This window comes from Agrilus planipennis, unplaced genomic scaffold, assembly GCF_000699045.2.
Source record: "Agrilus planipennis isolate EAB-ADULT unplaced genomic scaffold, Apla_2.0 scaffold7, whole genome shotgun sequence".
Classification (NCBI taxonomy): Eukaryota; Metazoa; Arthropoda; class Insecta; order Coleoptera; family Buprestidae; genus Agrilus; species Agrilus planipennis.
Genome location: NW_020439340.1, coordinates 3483688 through 3500845, shown reverse-complemented (window position 1 = coordinate 3500845; position 17158 = coordinate 3483688). Strand labels below are relative to the sequence as shown.

General features: G+C 32.4%; 3 protein-coding genes and 1 long non-coding RNA gene across 5 annotated transcripts in view; 2 read left to right on the top strand and 2 right to left on the bottom strand.

Moving 5' to 3' along the window:
* LOC108737669 (rho GTPase-activating protein 21) overlaps positions 1-10989 on the bottom strand; it is a 73544-nt gene extending 62555 nt beyond the window's left edge. Inside the window, exons 1-2 of one of the 2 annotated variants that reach the window (XM_018470693.2) lie at positions 10790-10989; positions 10150-10203 (exon numbers count right to left, since the gene is read on the bottom strand). In XM_018470693.2, the coding sequence (XP_018326195.1) occupies positions 10150-10197 (48 nt within the window). In that variant the 5' untranslated portion in view covers positions 10198-10203; positions 10790-10989. The remainder of the gene's footprint in view (positions 1-10149; positions 10204-10789) is intronic. The other variant, XM_025978723.1, reaches the window with a different exon arrangement.
* Positions 10990-11136: 147 nt separating this feature from the next.
* LOC108737673 lies at positions 11137-12448 on the top strand. Its single transcript, XM_018470696.2, has 2 exons — positions 11137-11305; positions 11399-12448. The coding sequence occupies exons 1-2, from the start codon at positions 11243-11245 to the stop codon at positions 12248-12250; spliced, it is 915 nt and encodes a 304-aa protein (XP_018326198.1). The 5' UTR covers positions 11137-11242; the 3' UTR covers positions 12251-12448.
* Positions 12449-12643: 195 nt separating this feature from the next.
* On the top strand, positions 12644-13543 carry LOC108737674. The gene is made up of 2 exons (XR_001937887.2): positions 12644-12979; positions 13037-13543. It is a non-coding gene; the product is annotated as an uncharacterized LOC108737674 (long non-coding RNA).
* Positions 13544-13600: 57 nt separating this feature from the next.
* LOC108737670 (mutS protein homolog 5) lies at positions 13601-17060 on the bottom strand. Its single transcript, XM_018470694.1, has 13 exons — positions 16973-17060; positions 16683-16922; positions 16400-16622; positions 16115-16343; positions 15875-16048; positions 15682-15820; positions 15501-15563; positions 15245-15446; positions 14994-15184; positions 14890-14935; positions 14696-14834; positions 14274-14643; positions 13601-14216 (listed from the first exon to the last, which is right to left on the bottom strand). Exons 2-13 carry the CDS (start codon positions 16908-16910, stop codon positions 13716-13718), a joined length of 2505 nt encoding a protein of 834 aa, XP_018326196.1. The 5' UTR covers positions 16911-16922; positions 16973-17060; the 3' UTR covers positions 13601-13715.
* Between the last annotated feature and the right edge of the window lie 98 nt (positions 17061-17158).

Genomic DNA, 17158 nt, shown 5'->3' with positions numbered 1-17158 from the left:
AAAGCAAGGTAAAATAAACGAAAAATAAATTTTTACTACGTTACTATAGCCATGAATTTAAATGGGTAGCGAGCTGCATTTAATTCAGCTACACGGAGAAAACTAAATAAATTAATGAATTTGCTGTAGAAATAGTACAATTTATTAGATAACTTAGAGTTTTTTTTTCTTTCTTTTCTTAATTGTTACAATTAAATTTGTAATATCAATTAAAATACCGAGTGAATTTATTTCTGCTAGAATTTTATTTTTATAAATTCTGATCTAAATTGTAATTATTATTATTTTCGCTTTTGAAGAAACGGGAAAGCGGGGTAAATTGTAAATATCGCTTTAATATTTAAGTAAAATTTCCTTTTTCATTTTCTCCGTGTAATAGATAAATTTTTATATGAAGATTTATTTGTATCAGAAATTAACAGCTTCAACGAGAATGCTCCATATAGACAAATTTATTTCTATGAACGATTAAATTAATATTGAAAAATAGATTATTAAATATTTGCAGAACACATATCATTTTACCACGAGTCGTCCCTGTTTCAGAGGCTGTTATTATTAATCGCACATTACAGAATATTATTATTAAATTGATTACTGATTAGATAATTTGTAGATAAGCAGGTAGGATAATGACATCTACAAAAGATGAGCCTATTACCTATATCCTTGGAGATGTTAAAAAATTTTGTAGGAACCAACTTATAATATTCATTTTCCGGTTTATGACAATATCACCTTAAATTAAATTTTCTCAATAAGAATAACTTTTATTTATTTTATTTATAGAAATTCCTATTCGTAGATAGTTATTCCTTATTCAAGGACGAAATAACAGACGGCACAATTACCTTCAGAAAAAAATCCTACGAAATCCAATCCGATGGTGCAACGGTCACTAAGTCACTATAACAACCTCCTTTTCGGTATCTATACAATAAGGACGAGAAAAACCGTGATTAGATCCTTTTCAACCGGCACACGTCCTACATATATACATGCATTTTCGAAAATAATACTTAACTCGCCAAGTCCGTCAACGCGCTAATTAACAAACACGTAAGTACGAAATTTCATGCGACCTGGCATAGCAGGGACTGGGAGAGAAGGTAGTAGGATGGGATACAATATAATCCTCAAACAAATTTAGCCGAGACGTGCAAATAGCTTCTAATTATATTGCCGGTACACATATATATACACCTTTACACAGCAAAAACACACACGCGAAACGCCAATTAGGTACTATTATTATCTATTAGAGATTTATTTTACAATCGAAATTATTTGAAAAGTCACAAAAGTTTTTAAAACAGCGGCTCAGTATGTCCACGTGCAGACAAATAGGTGAGTATTTATTGGTCGTGAAACCGCATCGCGCAATGCATTGTAACCGAATACGAATGAATATAAACGCACATACGCATCGGTCCGTAACAAAGTGTAAAACAACGAAAGGTAATAACGGAGCACAAGTAAACTCTGTATAATAACTATGCTACATAGTCTGTACGTGTACGTAACTAACAGGTCGCGTTCGCCTGCCGACGAAGATCCGTGGTTTGTCCCTACTACTACTGACTCTAGAAACACACACCGAAGGCAGGCAACAAATCGGAAAGCAAATTCGCGAGCCGCGATATAAAATAATTCGAGCCGCATTACGTAGATTGTAAACATTTTGTTGGTGTACAGGGTAGAGCAAAAATAATAGTGTACTTGTAAAAATGAACCGAGAATTGGATGAATCTTATTTTGCTGTATAATTGGATATGCAGTAAAAGTTCCTTATTCACGGTTTCATTATTCGCGGGTGAAAAAATTGCAACCCAGTTCCTGTATTAGCGGATGCAATCGGTAAACAGAAAAGGATTCGGTGTCATTTGTTAAGGGGATTGACCGCTCTTGCCTTATGTGAATTTTTCCGAAAACATGGGTTTCTATTCTAAACATTGTGATTTAACGCTTTGGGATAAATATCTGATTTTTTGTATGATAACAGACAAAGGTTCCTACTATTTCGGTACGTTTTTGGTTTTCAATAATATCGTCATTAAAAGCTTTTACAAGTGCTTCAAGTTGATGCTTCTTGTAGGACGCGTATTTTCTATAGAAATTAAAAAATGACCTTAGACAAGCTTTAGAACAAAGCTTTATCTATCTTAATACAAAATTTCAAACCTCTGTTACAAATATTAAACTCACTAGATCTAGAATCGATAAGCACGCTTTTACTCTACGGTGCGTGTACTACTGAATCTTTTGAGTATGTACAGTTGGTACGTGTCGAAGTGGCTTTTATAAAAAACCTAACCGAGTAGAAAAGGATTCGGTGTTATTTTTCAACATATTAGCATCTTTTGAGTACTATTGGCTTGTGCCGAGGCGACTTTTATAAAAGATGAAACCGAGTGGACTAATTTCAAAATTCAAAACAAGAAAAAATCACTAAATTTTTTAAACTCTTGCCTAAAGCTAATTATAACGATTAATTTTTATTACGAATTTATCAATAAATTGCTTTTATTCTGATACATATTGGTTTTATTTTGGAGCCTTAGAACGTATCCCCTATGATTCTATATTAATTACCATTCCATATCCACGGTTTCTGTATTCGCGGCATATTTATAGAACGTATACCCCGCGAATAAAGAGTTTACCATTATTAGTGATGAGCAAAATTGACTGAAGGAAAATCTCCATTCCGAAACATAATTTTAGTATAAATGTAATAAATTCTAATTACTTAATAAGCGAAAATCTTCTGCTTTATAATAATAGCAAATTAAATCATAATCTTCATCATCAAAGGGTCGTTAGTCTTCTTAAGACTTTCCTATCCTGAGCTAATCTTCGCATTTCCCTAAAACTACAACATCCCGCATCCTTAACTATTTGTGAACAATTATTAAAGTGAATCTCACACAAATACTCAATGTTTCAGGTAACTATTATGCATGTAAATATTTATAAAATCAGTAGCTTGATACAAGTTGTATGCATGAAAACGACTTGTATATTCTGTTAGGAAAAACAAACAAGAGCAAGCACGTAGCGTACAATAACAATAGGTAAGTACATGATTATTAGTCAAAAACAACGTTGTTATGGAATGTAGATATTCGTAGGTCGCATTCATACATCTACCGCCGTTAAATATTATCTAACAACAAGTACTTATAAACATCTACCATTGTAAAATTTCAAAATATGTTTATTAATCTGAACCAACCATTATCACTGCTCTTACTCGCTGGAAATTCTTTATTAAAATTGGTGTTAGTACCTACTATAAATGCATACAAATATGTACTAAGTATGCACTATTATAAAAAAACATGCATATTTGAATAGTGGCGGCAAGAAAGAAATTAAATACGATGGAAAATCCTTTCACCTATTTGAAGGTTATTCGTCAGTTTATGTAGAAGGACCTTTTTCTTTTTCCCCGTATATGGCGACGAGATTACTATTTATAAAAACATTAGTAACCATCATTAAGAAATTATTTCGACAAATGGGACACATCATACAGAACATAAATAAAGTTACTTATGTATGTTTGTTAATAATTTATTACTTACTAGGCACCTACCAGGTATTAACAAACTAGAGAAAATGCGTACGAACGATAAAAAACAAATTCGACGCAGAGTGAACCAGAATTCCTCCGACCTACGAGGACGACTAAATTAGACAAAAGATGACGTATATGTGAAGTATCTAAAAACACATTTTCCTTATTGCTAAACCTTTATTACAGGGTGACCGGTAAAAAAAACCTTCTAATTTTTCCCTCATTAATTTGAGGTAGTTTGTAGTGGGTAAATAAAAAATCGAAAAAATGATTTCAAATTAATATTGTTTCTAATTTTTGTTCGGATCGAGACGCAGTTTTCTGCATTCAATTTGTAAGAACTTCTGCAAACTTTCTGAACATAAGAGATCAATTTATCTTCAAAAAAGCATCGGTACATGCAGTCCTATAAGTACATTGCAAAGTTGTTAAAAAAAAACTCGGTCAGTAACGATAGAATTAAGTCCAAATTTGTTACTCGGTGGTTTTGAGGGTCGCTAAACACGAATATGCCACGGCCTCCGAGATACCTGAGACCCAGGGCCACCGTCATACACTCGTCTCCAGGAGTTATGTTTTAAATTCATTAAAAATCTATCTGCATATTCGTGTTCAGCGACTCCCAAAACCCCTAAGTTATAAATTTGAACTTATTTCTATCATCATTGCCCAAGATTTTTTTTATAAGAACATTACATTGGGGAGCCGGACCATAATGAGGCGATTCTTAGAGAGAAACCAGACTAAGAAAAGTCCTCTGAAGCAGGGCATGAGGATCGGTATGGTACATTGATGCACAATACTGCGATGTGGAAGGCAACGGGAGACCTCCACATTATGATATCTCAAGAAAAACACACCAAGCTCGAATGATGGCGTCCTCTGGGGTAAGGAAATCCGGACGTAAACTAGTCGCCATACGGATGTTAGGGCGAGGACTACCTCGAAGGACATCCCGCTTGAATAAATGCAATAGCAGAATGTGCAATATTTCACGAGTCGGAGCGTGGAATGTTAGAACCATGAGACAACTAAGGAAATTAGAAAATTTGAAAGTTGAAAACAGGAGTTAAGAGGAGTAGAGGTAGACCTAGATTAGATTACTGTTCGCAAATAGTTAAGGATGTGGGATGTTCTAATTTTAGGGAAATGCGAAGATTAGCTCAGAATAGAAAGGGTGGAGGTGCGTGTCCAACCAGCCTTAAACTGACGACCTTATGATGATGATGATGATGATTGCAATGTACTTATAAAACTGCGTTTTTCTTACGCATCGATACATTTTTGAAGATGAATTGATCTCCTATGTTCACAAAGTTTATAAACGGTCTCAACGCATCTCGATCTGACTTACTGCTCCAAATTCGAAGGTTCAGTGCGTTGTTTCCTTGACTACGGGTTATCTTACAATAAAGCAAACCAACCAAGTTGAAGCAATGTCTACGGTGAAGAGTTTCATTTTAGAGAACGCAGTGTAAGCGTTTCTCAAGTTATAATACAGCCTCCACGACTGTATTTATTAGCCCAAGCCAAGAGTACATGTTAAAAACATTACATAATCATAATTGTCGTCGTGGTTAAATTCGGAGCTGTAAATCATAGACGTGGTTCCGTAGCAATGGCAGTTTCCATATATGAAAATGCAGACGGACATGAGACTCCTAGAAGATGCTTTATTAGTCGGATAGTCTAATAGACGATTAGCAATGGTAGTAGCGGCCGAAATTCTTTCAGACACGTACCATTAATAACAGTGTAAAATTGTTTAAAGTTACTGCCTGTATAAGAGGTACTTAAGCACGCCCACGCGCCCGACAACGTACACACACGAAAGACACACAGAATCAGAATCGGGATAAAAATGAAAACAATGCTCATCCGGGTTTACTTGCCATCACTACACAATAAATTACTTATGTAGGCCCTAAGTGCAATTCATAATATTCGGTGCTTAAACATTTAAAAGTGGAGCTCCAGTCCAAATCTATGAACTGGGCCTGTTTTTAAAATATTTAAACAAACATATCTAATCAAAAAGAGGAAAATACGAACTTCTTTCAGCAACAAGATTCAACGTTAAACCAATAATGTGATGTTAAACATGGTCCTTCGAGCCGGATTTTTCTAAAACTGCTTAGTAGGAAACAATGAATATCGTGAAAAGTAAAGTATCAGTTTAGAACAATCTTTGTAAGTGGCAAGTTACGTTTATAATTTTAATAATTACGGTTATTCTTTCAACTTCAATTCTACGTAACCAACTTTCGCTTAACAAAATAATTAATTTTATTAAATTAACCAATAGTAATATCTTTTCCCTACTCTTGCATGCAGTTTGTGGTCTTGTTCTTCCCCTGCATGCAGTTTGTGGTTTCAAATAAAATGTTTTAATCGAACTTTTAACTGTAATCGCTCCTTGCTTTATTTGGTCAAAGTCATGTAAGCCTTATTACGCCTTTTTATTTTAATGCTCGGCCAAGGATATCTGCTACTTTGTGTGTTTATTAGGTATAAAGAGAGCTGTAGTTTATTGAATCAACAAAATTGTGCGCATGGTAGAATCATCGCTAAGTGGAACTTGCTTTATTACTTTGAAAATTTAACGAGAACATTAATTACAAGTACCTATGTAAAATTGCGAAGAGCTCATGGACTCGATAGCAAACAGCTCGTTAACAAAAGAGTGAAGATAATAAAAGGTATAAAGTGGTCAAGAGCGCCACAAAAGCAGACACGATAGGACTCCTATGACCGTTTGCATTTTCAAGTTAGCACGGGAAATTGTAAAATCGGTTAGAAAAAGCCTACATAGCTTAAACTGGACTCATAATTAACCTAATCTAAGGCTAATTTATGACTTTCACGACTAATGTCTAATTATTTACATATTTGCCTGGTAATTGTGCCACCCCAACGTTAAAGGTGTATTAAACATATTACAGTGTAAACTCTATATAACGACACTTAAGGGACCGAACATTTTTCGGCGTTATAAAGAGTGGTCGTTAAATGGAGAGAAATAAAAGATATTATTTTACTATTCTATAATAATATGCATTTACCAATACAGTACACATTTTGCACACGAACATTATTATTCATACATTTGCGTATAGCCTGTTATCTTCGTCTGATGTTTTTTGCTGCTCCAATATTTTAATTGTACTTTGTTACGTATATTACCTACTCATATCTTGAGATACTGCTGGATCAATTTGATTATATAAAAAGTATGTTTTTAATAGTTTCGCTGCATCGAGTGCTTGTTTGATGCTTGGTGGAGGGACAGGATCGTCTTCTTCAATAACGTACACAGCTGCAGTTCTTATCTATTTCGGCAACTTAGAAAGTACTGCTCAATGATTTATAATGCCGTATTGTTGTCGTTAAATAGAGTGAGCGTGACGCTATATAGAGTGTAATATTGTATAGAAAACAATGTAAACCAACCAAAGTCAAGCAATTTCGACGTTTTAAGGAGTTTGTCGTTAAATCGAGTGACGTTATAAAGAGTTTACACTGTATATTATTAGTAAATAAAATTTATTGTAAAAGATGAGCTTTTTTCACTGATATGGATTTTCATCAGGGTTGAAACGATTCAATATTTTCAAGCTAAAGGAAATTTGTCTTTGTTTAATACGATGTCGTGTCTGCATTTACGTCAGTCGTTTTATCAGAATTGTACCTATATTTTAAAACAAAATCCACAGAAATTTGTCCCTGCGAATTTTACCGAAAATATCTACTACAACACTCGCCAATTCCCCGAACACAAGAGATTATCCATTTATCCAGCTTCAAAAGTGTAGCAATGTACGTAATGTAAATGATGGTTTGTACAATGTAACACGTGTGTAAACTTCACGCTTAGTTTTCGGCTTAAATTGGGTGCCAAAATGCGTTTACATCAGCATAGTAACTGTTTATATATTGTCACTGTTCAGTTTAAAGCAGCGAGAAGGCTCGCGACGAAAAATGTGCATTTTAACTGACGAGAAGCTGTTTCAAGGAAAATTTATAACAAACAGTTCAAAGAGTACAATTTAAAATGGAAAAACCGAACTTTGTACATATGATAAACTGATAGATTCACAATCCCCTTGGGATTCTGAACTTTATTTGTGTTAGAATTTCTTCCCAACGTTTCGCTAGTACGAGTGGCGAACATCTTCAGAGGTCCTACCATCTCGGATGTTGGATGCGGCCTGCATCGAAGAAGCTAGCCACTCGTACTAACGAAACGTTACGAAGAAACTCTTACACCTGACGACCTTTAGACCCCCAATCAAAACAGCATCAGTTTACCTACTGGCCGCGAAAGCCTTTACTAATTTGTAGCATCGGCTATAACGACATCTCTGGTATAACGTCCCACAAATCTATTATTCAAACCATTGTTAAAAAGTTCCGACAACATTTTCGAACCTGTTATAGTATTATTATTGCACATTATATTTTATAAATAAGTAACTTAGACTTTTACTATTCCATAATAAAAAATTCTGTTATCATTTCTAAAGGCCTTTGTTAATTGTCGCAGAAACATATTATAAGGGTGGCCTGACCGATGAGATACTAATTTTATGATAGGCGGTACGTACAATAGGCATTGTTATGGTGTTTATTTAGTATTAACACCTATTGATTTGTCGACTATAAATCATTTAATTAAAATTAAATAACGATAAAGTTTTACTTATAAAGCCTTTATAATATTTTCCCGTATGGGGCACCTTTTACCTTATTAAGTACTAAATCATTTCAGTTTTTCGAAGTTCTAATTTCCGTTAGAAAATTATACTTTCACGGATATAATGTTGTTTTTTAAACGTCTAATCAGCCGATTTTAATGTTAGAAAATATAAAAAGTGAAGTCAACCAAAGCAAAGTGAGAAAATTAATTTCTAGTGAAAGTTGCTTCATATGGCGACATTTTGTATATTTATGTGGCTAACTGATTCTAATAATATTCAATATTTACTTATCTATGACAGGATTAATGAAATAAATTAAGCCAAAGATTTATACGCAGAAGAAATTATAACAACAAAAAACTGCTACTATAATATTTTTGTATTTGCTTAAACTCAAGACTTGTATGGATACCTATGATACGTATGCCCCCGTTTCGATGCATATTTATAGTACCCGCTTCATTACTCGTCATTAGTACTTTAAATCGTTTATGTAACAGTGTGGGTCATGATGGTCATCACTTCATAGAACTGGCACCATACCAAATTGCAAACACTAAACTAGATATGAAACGCATGAATCATAAATCGACATAATGGATGTTCATAATATGACACACGATAATATTATTGGTTTGATGAAAAGTCATAAATTCAAACTATACATACATACATAAGTTTATGGATGGAACTACAAAATAATATTTGGGTAAAGAAGTTGAACTGTTAAGGCAGGGGCCAATTTTGGTTCATTCTAAATTTCGAAAAAATTATTCTAAGGCAATGAATTAACTAATTTTTATAATAATTGAAAATATGTGATTCTTGAATGACAATCTGAATTGGTATTGGGTGATAAAACTAGCTTTTATTTAAACAAAACCTAAGATTTTTCAAGAGATTTTTGGACAAAATAGTGAAAGTTTTTCTTATTCCACAATAATTTTTTATATCCTAACTCTGCGAGACATTTAAGGTAGGAGTAGACCTATGAGATTATTTAACAGCAGGTCTGAGGGTTATTTAAAGGGTGCGGAACCCCTGAATAGTAAGTTATTATTTTTCAGGGGAAGTTGTTTTTGTCCCAGAATCATTTTTAGTATCGAAGCGGATATAATGGTTAGTTATAGGGTGCTAAACCCCTCTGTATTAAATTATAATTTTTCAGTTAAAAAGCTTTTCTTGTCCCACAAATTTTTTTGTATCTTACTTCTAAGAGTAATTTAATGTAAGATTATGCCTTTGAGATAAGTATTGGCCAACCGACATGTGGGTTATTTGTAGATGCTAAATTTAAACTAGAGTTAAGATACAAAGATTATATCAAATAACATTCAGTGAATGTGATATAGCGAAACGTTGGAGGTTGTTTTTTGAAAAATAAATTTTACACCTTTTGACTTGACACTAAGTATAAAAAGAGAAAGAATAGGGAATCGAATTTGTGTATTAAGATCCATTACCTATTTTATTAAATGCAAATTTTATTAAAATACGATAATTGTATAACAAAATATGAGTAAATATTAAGTTCTTCAATTGTAAGTATATGTTTATAAACATTACATATTTGAACTACTATATCACGATAATTGGGTTCGAATTATGAACTCCACAAACTTCTTCATAATGTGTACACGTGTTTATGTAAATTGGCTTCCCGAAAGATTAAGTAAGCAATTTAAACGCATGTATGTTTACAATATTTCTGATATGAAAACATTGCCGAACGTCGGTACATGTGTTGTTGTTTTAAGTATTTTTTATAGACATATAACAGTCGTGTATGTTTATAAAACTTTTCATTCATTGATCAACAATATTAACAAGTACTATTTTTGGCTAGGTATCTAATTGTAAATTAAAACTTACCGATACATTGTTGGTTCTGCTTTTGAAGCCCTTATCATTTTCAGCCATTGGGTTCTGTAACAAAAATTTGAAAGTTATAAGTATCGTATGGATATCGAAAAAGAGAAAGTAAATGATGCAAAAAACGGGTGGGTAATGTAAAAAAAAAGGGGGTAATGGACAAAGGTTGAAATTGTAACATCTTCGGACATACATTAAAGAAATAATGATAAAATTATATTATAATAATTATTAATTACCTACATTAGCGAAATGAGATGATGTGGTTGCAAGGTTAAATGTAAAAGCACAAATAGTGAATCGTCCTCAAATTTTTATTTATAGGCAGCTTAAACACCTCGGCGTACCTGAAGGTACTTTGTTAAATTCGTGTTTTATTATTTTAGTATAAATAATGTGAAGAAAATATTTTTAAGGGAATATCTATTTTATTTTTGTTTATATACATAAATATAAAATGCTACTTTATAACAAAAACATCCTTTTCATGTTAACTTTCGGTCAACATAATTTAGGAATTTTATGTTAATATGAAAGTCAAATGTTACAGTTGGAAATATCCACCATAAGCGAGAGTTGTTTTAGAAATTGGGAAAATATCTTGTAAACATAGTTTGCATTATCTAGGTTAATGACTCACCAAGCAATATCGCTGATGGTGCTTTATTCAAATTTATTATTCCATTTTGTTCCGATGCACATCAATCAGCACAATAAGCACTTATCATAACACACATTTTAAATACCGAAACATTCCGAAAATGCATACATGCTAAATATACACACAACGTTCTATCTCGCTCTCAAAAACTTAACGCGAAAATGGCGGCTAGTAGAAAGTTGTATTCATACTCGGCAAGAAATATTAATTATGGAACAGGTAGCGCCACCTCACCTAAATAGGTCGCATTAATTATAAAAACAAATAACTTACACTAGAGCCCTCTACAGACAAAAAGGTGGACAAGTCAAATTATTTTTGGCTAATTTCCCACCATTTTAATAGATATTTTGGTTATGCTTTTAATTTGTACATTCTTTTACTTACATTTTTATAAGTAGTTTTATTCAAATAATTATATAAATTATAAAGATGACCCAGTACCGTAGAATATCGGTTAACACATCGTTGAAAAATGCATTTATTTTTGATGAGGTAAGTTTATCATCTTTTCTTAAAGTTTTAGTATTAAATAGTTACTTATAACAGTAATTTGTCGCAATGAAATCATTATAATTCAATTTGCAGGAATTAGATAGTTTAGAAAATGTTAATAATTCATCATTTGATTGCCAGAAAATTAAGGATGTTCACATTTCTTTAGAAGAGTCTCCTTTACAAATAAACAAAGCACAAGAGGTAAACAATGGATTGGACTCTAAACAAAATATCCTAGTTAAACAAGAACCTTATTCACCTGCACCACTTTCCATTATAAATGAAGAACTTTGTCCCAAAAGAATAATTAAAAGCGAATCTTTGTCTTCTCCTGTTAAGAATGAATATGATACAAAAATAACTTCTATTAAAATAGAATTGTCACCTATCAAAACTGAAGAGGATATCGTTGATAAACAGCAGAGTCTAATCTCTTTGGGCACAAGTGTCATTGATTATTCAGAAGAAATAATTCCCTCTGAAAAACACCTTAAAATAGAAAACAAGGGACCAGATTTAAGAAGTCGACTTAATGCCATAAGAAATAGCAATAAGGACAAGGTAGATGATAAAATATTATCAAGATATGTTCAACAAGAAGAACCACAGCAAAATGATGGAATTATTACAAGAGCTAAGAAAAGAACAGTTTCTGATCATTCTGATGGGTCAAGTTTTACTTCAGAACGCAGTAAAGGTCAACAAAAACGTTCAAAAATAGAAAGGGAACATGATCCTATAGTGTTAAAGAGAAGGCAGAAGCAAATCGACTTTGGAAAGAACACTTTGGGTTATGACAATTATACAAAAACTGTGCCAAAGTATAAGAGAAAAAAGGAAGATCCAGTCACTCCAGATAAGACCATAAAATATTCCAGAAGAGGATGGGATGGACTAATAAAGAAATGGAGATTACAACTGCATAAGTTTGATCCTGACTAAGAAACATTTTTCTTTTTTTTTTTAATTGACTGACAATGGATGTATATTAATATTATTTGTTTTTAAGGCTACAAAAACTAAACTAAATGTTTAGTTTTTTTATTTTAGTATTACAAGAATGTTTATGAAGATAAGGTTTGCTAAAATTTTTTTTTTAAGTCAAAAAGTTTTTTAATTGTAAATAAGTCTAGCAAATAAAACTACTATAAGGAAGTGGTTATTTCTGTTACAGAACTGTTTCCTAAAAGGCTTCACTTTACAAAAGTTTTAATCTAAAATAACTATCAAATTGTTTACCTTTAATTCTCCAAAGTTGACCACAATTAACCGTAAACTGTTAGAGAGTCACATTTTGAAGTTTAAGTAAAAGTAGACACTACATGATATTAAATTGATAATAGAAGAACAATACATAACCTATAATTTATCAACACAAATATAACCTGCAAATCTTGGAAATTTCATTTACTAATAAATAAAAATATTTTATTTTCTAATAAAATGCCTCCCCGAAGAAAGACTAATCTCAGCAGATTAACTGCAAGAGCGAGGAAAATGAAGCGAAAACGTGCAGCAGAATCTCAAATAGAAAGAGAAAAACGCCTAGCGAGGGACAGGTTAAGGAAAGCTTATACAAGGGCTAAGGAGACGCCAGAACAACGTGAGGAACGTTTAAAAATTGGCAGAATTCGTATGAGGCTTTCTCGAAAAAATCGTACAAGTAGAATGGTAATAGTTTTTCGCATTAGACCCATTTAAATTACATTAAAGAACAATATTCTGTAGAAACTAAAATCAGAAGGAAATTCTTCAAACTCGTCCAAGGGTGAGAAGGGAAAAGACTTTCTATTAGACGAAAAACTACTAATAAGAATAAACTGCAACTATGAAGAGGTTGGCAAAAAAATACAGTCATCTGTTAACCCCAGTAAGGTACCTGATTGTACTGAAACAGTAATTATTAAACTAGAACCTCCATCATCACCTTTGCCTTTTTTACCTGTTTAAAGATAGATGTATTAAATTTATTTGAATTTAAATGACATCCATCTGCAAATGCAGATGCCCGAAAAGTAAGAATTAATTTCCAGTAATGCAATATGCTAAAGAAGCGAAATAATGTGGAGTTTATAACATAATTCTTTAAAAAAGGAATATTGTGGACATGGATCAAGTTAACTGAAAGGAATCACAAATTGCCACACCAGAATCACATTAATTTAAGTGTAAAAACTTGATGTTAATCAAATATGAAAAGTTGAAGATAATGAGTAAATAAATATTTTATATGCACTCCATGTGTACTTTTTTGACTTTTACACTTCATTTTTTTTCTCATAAAACAGACGGTGTATTAATTTAGTTAATACTTTAGTTGGAAAAAACAGCATTTTTGCTGAACAATAATTTTACTTGGAAATTTAAACAATTAATCAATACTTCTTAAATTTAACACTTACAGTGACTATTCATCTTCTACATCAACTTCAGGAACAAGAACACTTTCTGCAAATCTTTCTAATTGAGTTTTATCATTCACAAATACATTTCTATATCTGGGAGGTATTTGTTTCAACTGGGGTTTAATGAGCTCATTATTTTTCAACGAATTAAACAATTCTTGAGCTCTAGTCACAATATCTTTTTTTAATCCCATAGCAGTGGCCACATCGAAAGCAAAACTCATAGAAACACCTTGAACTACTTTATACAAGAACACCAACTTCTCGTCTTCTAAAATATAATCCATTTTGAGGTAATTTATTAGTGGTGAATCGGGCAAAAACTCTATGAGAGTCTGATAATGGGTCGAGACAAGTACATGTGGACAATTATTCTTCTGATGTATAAACGTTTTAAGAGTACCAGCTAATAGAGCCCTTCCATCTTCTCCGGCAGTTCCTCGTCCAAATTCGTCTATAAGAACGAGAGACGATTGTCCACTGTTATGAAGGATCTGGGACATCTGCAAATATATTTGGAATTATGTGGTGGTATTCCTAAAATTTCCTTTGCAATTTACCTGTACCAAATCTATCATATGTGCTGATAAAGGCACACTAGCAGTTTCTGTAGCAGATATCCTCGAATATATACTATCTACAATTCCTATATTGGCCCCATCGGCCGGTAAGCAAGACCCTATATGAGCCAAATACATTAGTATTGCAACTTGCTTTAAATATACACTTTTTCCGCTCGAGTTGGGTCCCGTTAGGATTTTTATTCGATTTATGTTATTACCCCCGGAAACGTAATTATTGTCCACGAAATTCGCCAGGTGAAGTTCGAAAATTGGATGACGACCGTTCACTATTTCGTGAAAGTTATCGTTGTTTAACTGAGGACGAATGTAATTCCCTTCTTTTGCGACCATTGACATTGCTATTAAGCTAAAATACATTTTGTACTTTGCAGAACATAATAAATTCAAAGGGACTTTACCAATCGATTCTGGATATTATATGCAACGATTCACGAATATTTTTGCTATGTTGCAACACAAAGCCCGACAGTCTTTGTATTATTCTTGTTTCGTGAGCTAATATTTCTTGCTGTATGTTACCTAAGCGCTTATCTAATTCTACAAATTAAAACTGTTTAAACACACAAAATAAAATTTGTTCTACACATTTTACCTTTGCAAAGACTGTTTTTGTATAATAAATTATTCCTCACTTGGAACTAAAAATTTCATATAAAGACACATTTTTGCTTTTATAAAATTATGGCTAACCCTTACCACAAATTGATATCCAATACCCTGGAGTGTGTCCTTGTCGCAATCAGGTTCCCATTCTTTAATAGAAACTAGGTGCCCCATTTCCGGCAAAAAAACAACGCTACATTCGTTAATGAAGTCTGGTAATTGATTTACAGCAAAATTGGCTGCCGCAGTTATTGTTTTAGCAATATCCTTTTGCTTTAACTTTTCTTTAAGGAAAAAATCCCATTTAAAGTAAACGAAATGTACAATATAAAAAACAGACTCACTTTCATCAAGTTCGTTGTCTAAACCGAACTTTATGAGGGGACGTTGGTTTTTATCAAGTACCGAAAGTTCCAAAGTTCTATTTATAGTCTCTTGAAGATTATACAACTCTGTGGTCACAAAAGAGTCTAGTTCTTGTAAAATTGGGAGCGATTGACGATAACGGCGACACTGTTCATTTATGCAAAGCATATGACAAATCGTCTGTATAGACAAAAAATGTTAATAAGAACAACAAAACGGGCAGTAGGCCCTTACCTTATGTAACGTGTTCCAACTATTGGTTTTAGCTTGAGAGTACAGTATTTTCACTAATATTTTCTGAAAAAAATGAAACAGTCAAATTACTTCATAAATTGCATGCATATGTAAACAGGTAGTTGCTATGTTGGAAATTGTATATAAATTAGTCATAAACTATTTGTAAATGCCTACCTACATTTAAATCGGAAATATGCTTAATTTCTTCAGTTATGTTTTCTATAAAACTCTGATTCCTTGGTTCCATGGCAAATTCAATGAAATCTAAACGATTACATAACTCAGACAAATTTTTACTTGGATTCATCATCAAGTACCTGAAAAATAGAAAAAAATTAGTAAAAGAAAACATATTTTCTGAATGGCTTTACCTCATGTGTAAATGGCCTATTTTAGACTTGCAGTGCTGTGAAAAAAGTTTGAAAAGACCAATCCCTTCTTTATTACTACTTTCACCACCATGCTTGAATCTGGCATCATGGGTTTTAACTTTGAAAATTTGTAATGCATTAAAGGTGTTTCGATCTATGAACACCCTGTCAGCTCTGTAGAATAAATAAAAATATTTAATATTCTTTCATATAAATCTGATTACAGATTAAATAACATACAAGGAAAGTCTGTTAATATGAATAAACTGTAAAGTAGTGTTATTGTCATCTCGAAATGAAGTCCAATTTTTTTCTATAAATTTGATTAAAGCACCTAATGCATGTACAGACAATTTATTGTCCAAATCAATTAATGAATGAAGTAATATTTCTTTTTCTTTTTGGGTTGCATCTATAGGCTGAGAAGCCAAATGGGTTTCAAAAATTTTAGCAATACATACTTCAAATGCTAGAATAAAATACATACTTCGTGTAATGTGGCTCATATAATCATACATTACTTACCATAAGTTTTAAATGAAAGAAGAGTTACATTAGGGGGCAAATTTCTTGTTTGTTCTGACTTCAATGTGTTATCACTATTTGTTACTATATCAATTAGACTTTTAATAAATACATCTGTCATTGAACCAATTGTTATTACATGAAGTGGACTTGTTTCCTGGATTAAAGCCTTCATAACTCTATACTCTGGTTGGAGATCAATCATTTCTTGCATAAAGTAAAGCTGATAAGTTAAAAAATATTATTTACTTCACTCTTATAAATTACCTTTTGATTTACAAACCTGACGCTCAGCAATTTTGTAATATGATGCTCCTAGCTTATTATTTTTCCAAAATATACTTAAAATTATGTCTAAATTGTTCAACTTAGTTGTATTTGTTTCTTCACTTTCCACAATTAACCGTGAATGTAAATCACTGGCACCGGTTGATGAGGTTTGATTATCAGGAAATAACACTTCTTTTTGTGTAATTTTCATTACCGTGTAACCTTCCGACACTCCAGACATTGTTAGATTGTTCTAAAAACACTTTTATTAGTAATAACTTTTTGAGATATTGTTTAAAATACTTTTATTGATGAATGTAGTCAAATATATATGGTTACAATTGGTTAGAAACTTCGAAGGTTAGAAATGGAATCTATGGGCGTCTATGAGAAATGGTTAAAACAATAGATTGGTTCAACCCATAGACAAGAGAGCTTCAACCCATAGGTTCAACCATAAACAAACTACCTCAACCAACCAAAGAGTGA

Bases quoted from the DNA above. Each gene is read 5' to 3' on its own strand.
- LOC108737670 (XM_018470694.1), bottom strand. From the start codon at position 16,910: ATGTCTGGAGTGTCGGAAGGTTACACGGTAATGAAAATTACACAAAAA. The intron at 15,564-15,681 runs GTAGGTAGGCAT...CATTTTTTTCAG, and splicing joins AGCATATTTCCGATTTAAAT to AAAATATTAGTGAAAATACT. The intron at 14,644-14,695 runs GTAAAGTCCCTT...AATGTATTTTAG, and splicing joins ATAATATCCAGAATCGATTG to CTTAATAGCAATGTCAATGG.
- LOC108737673 (XM_018470696.2), top strand. From the start codon at position 11,243: ATGACCCAGTACCGTAGAATATCGGTTAACACATCGTTGAAAAATGCA. The intron at 11,306-11,398 runs GTAAGTTTATCA...TTCAATTTGCAG, and splicing joins ATGCATTTATTTTTGATGAG to GAATTAGATAGTTTAGAAAA.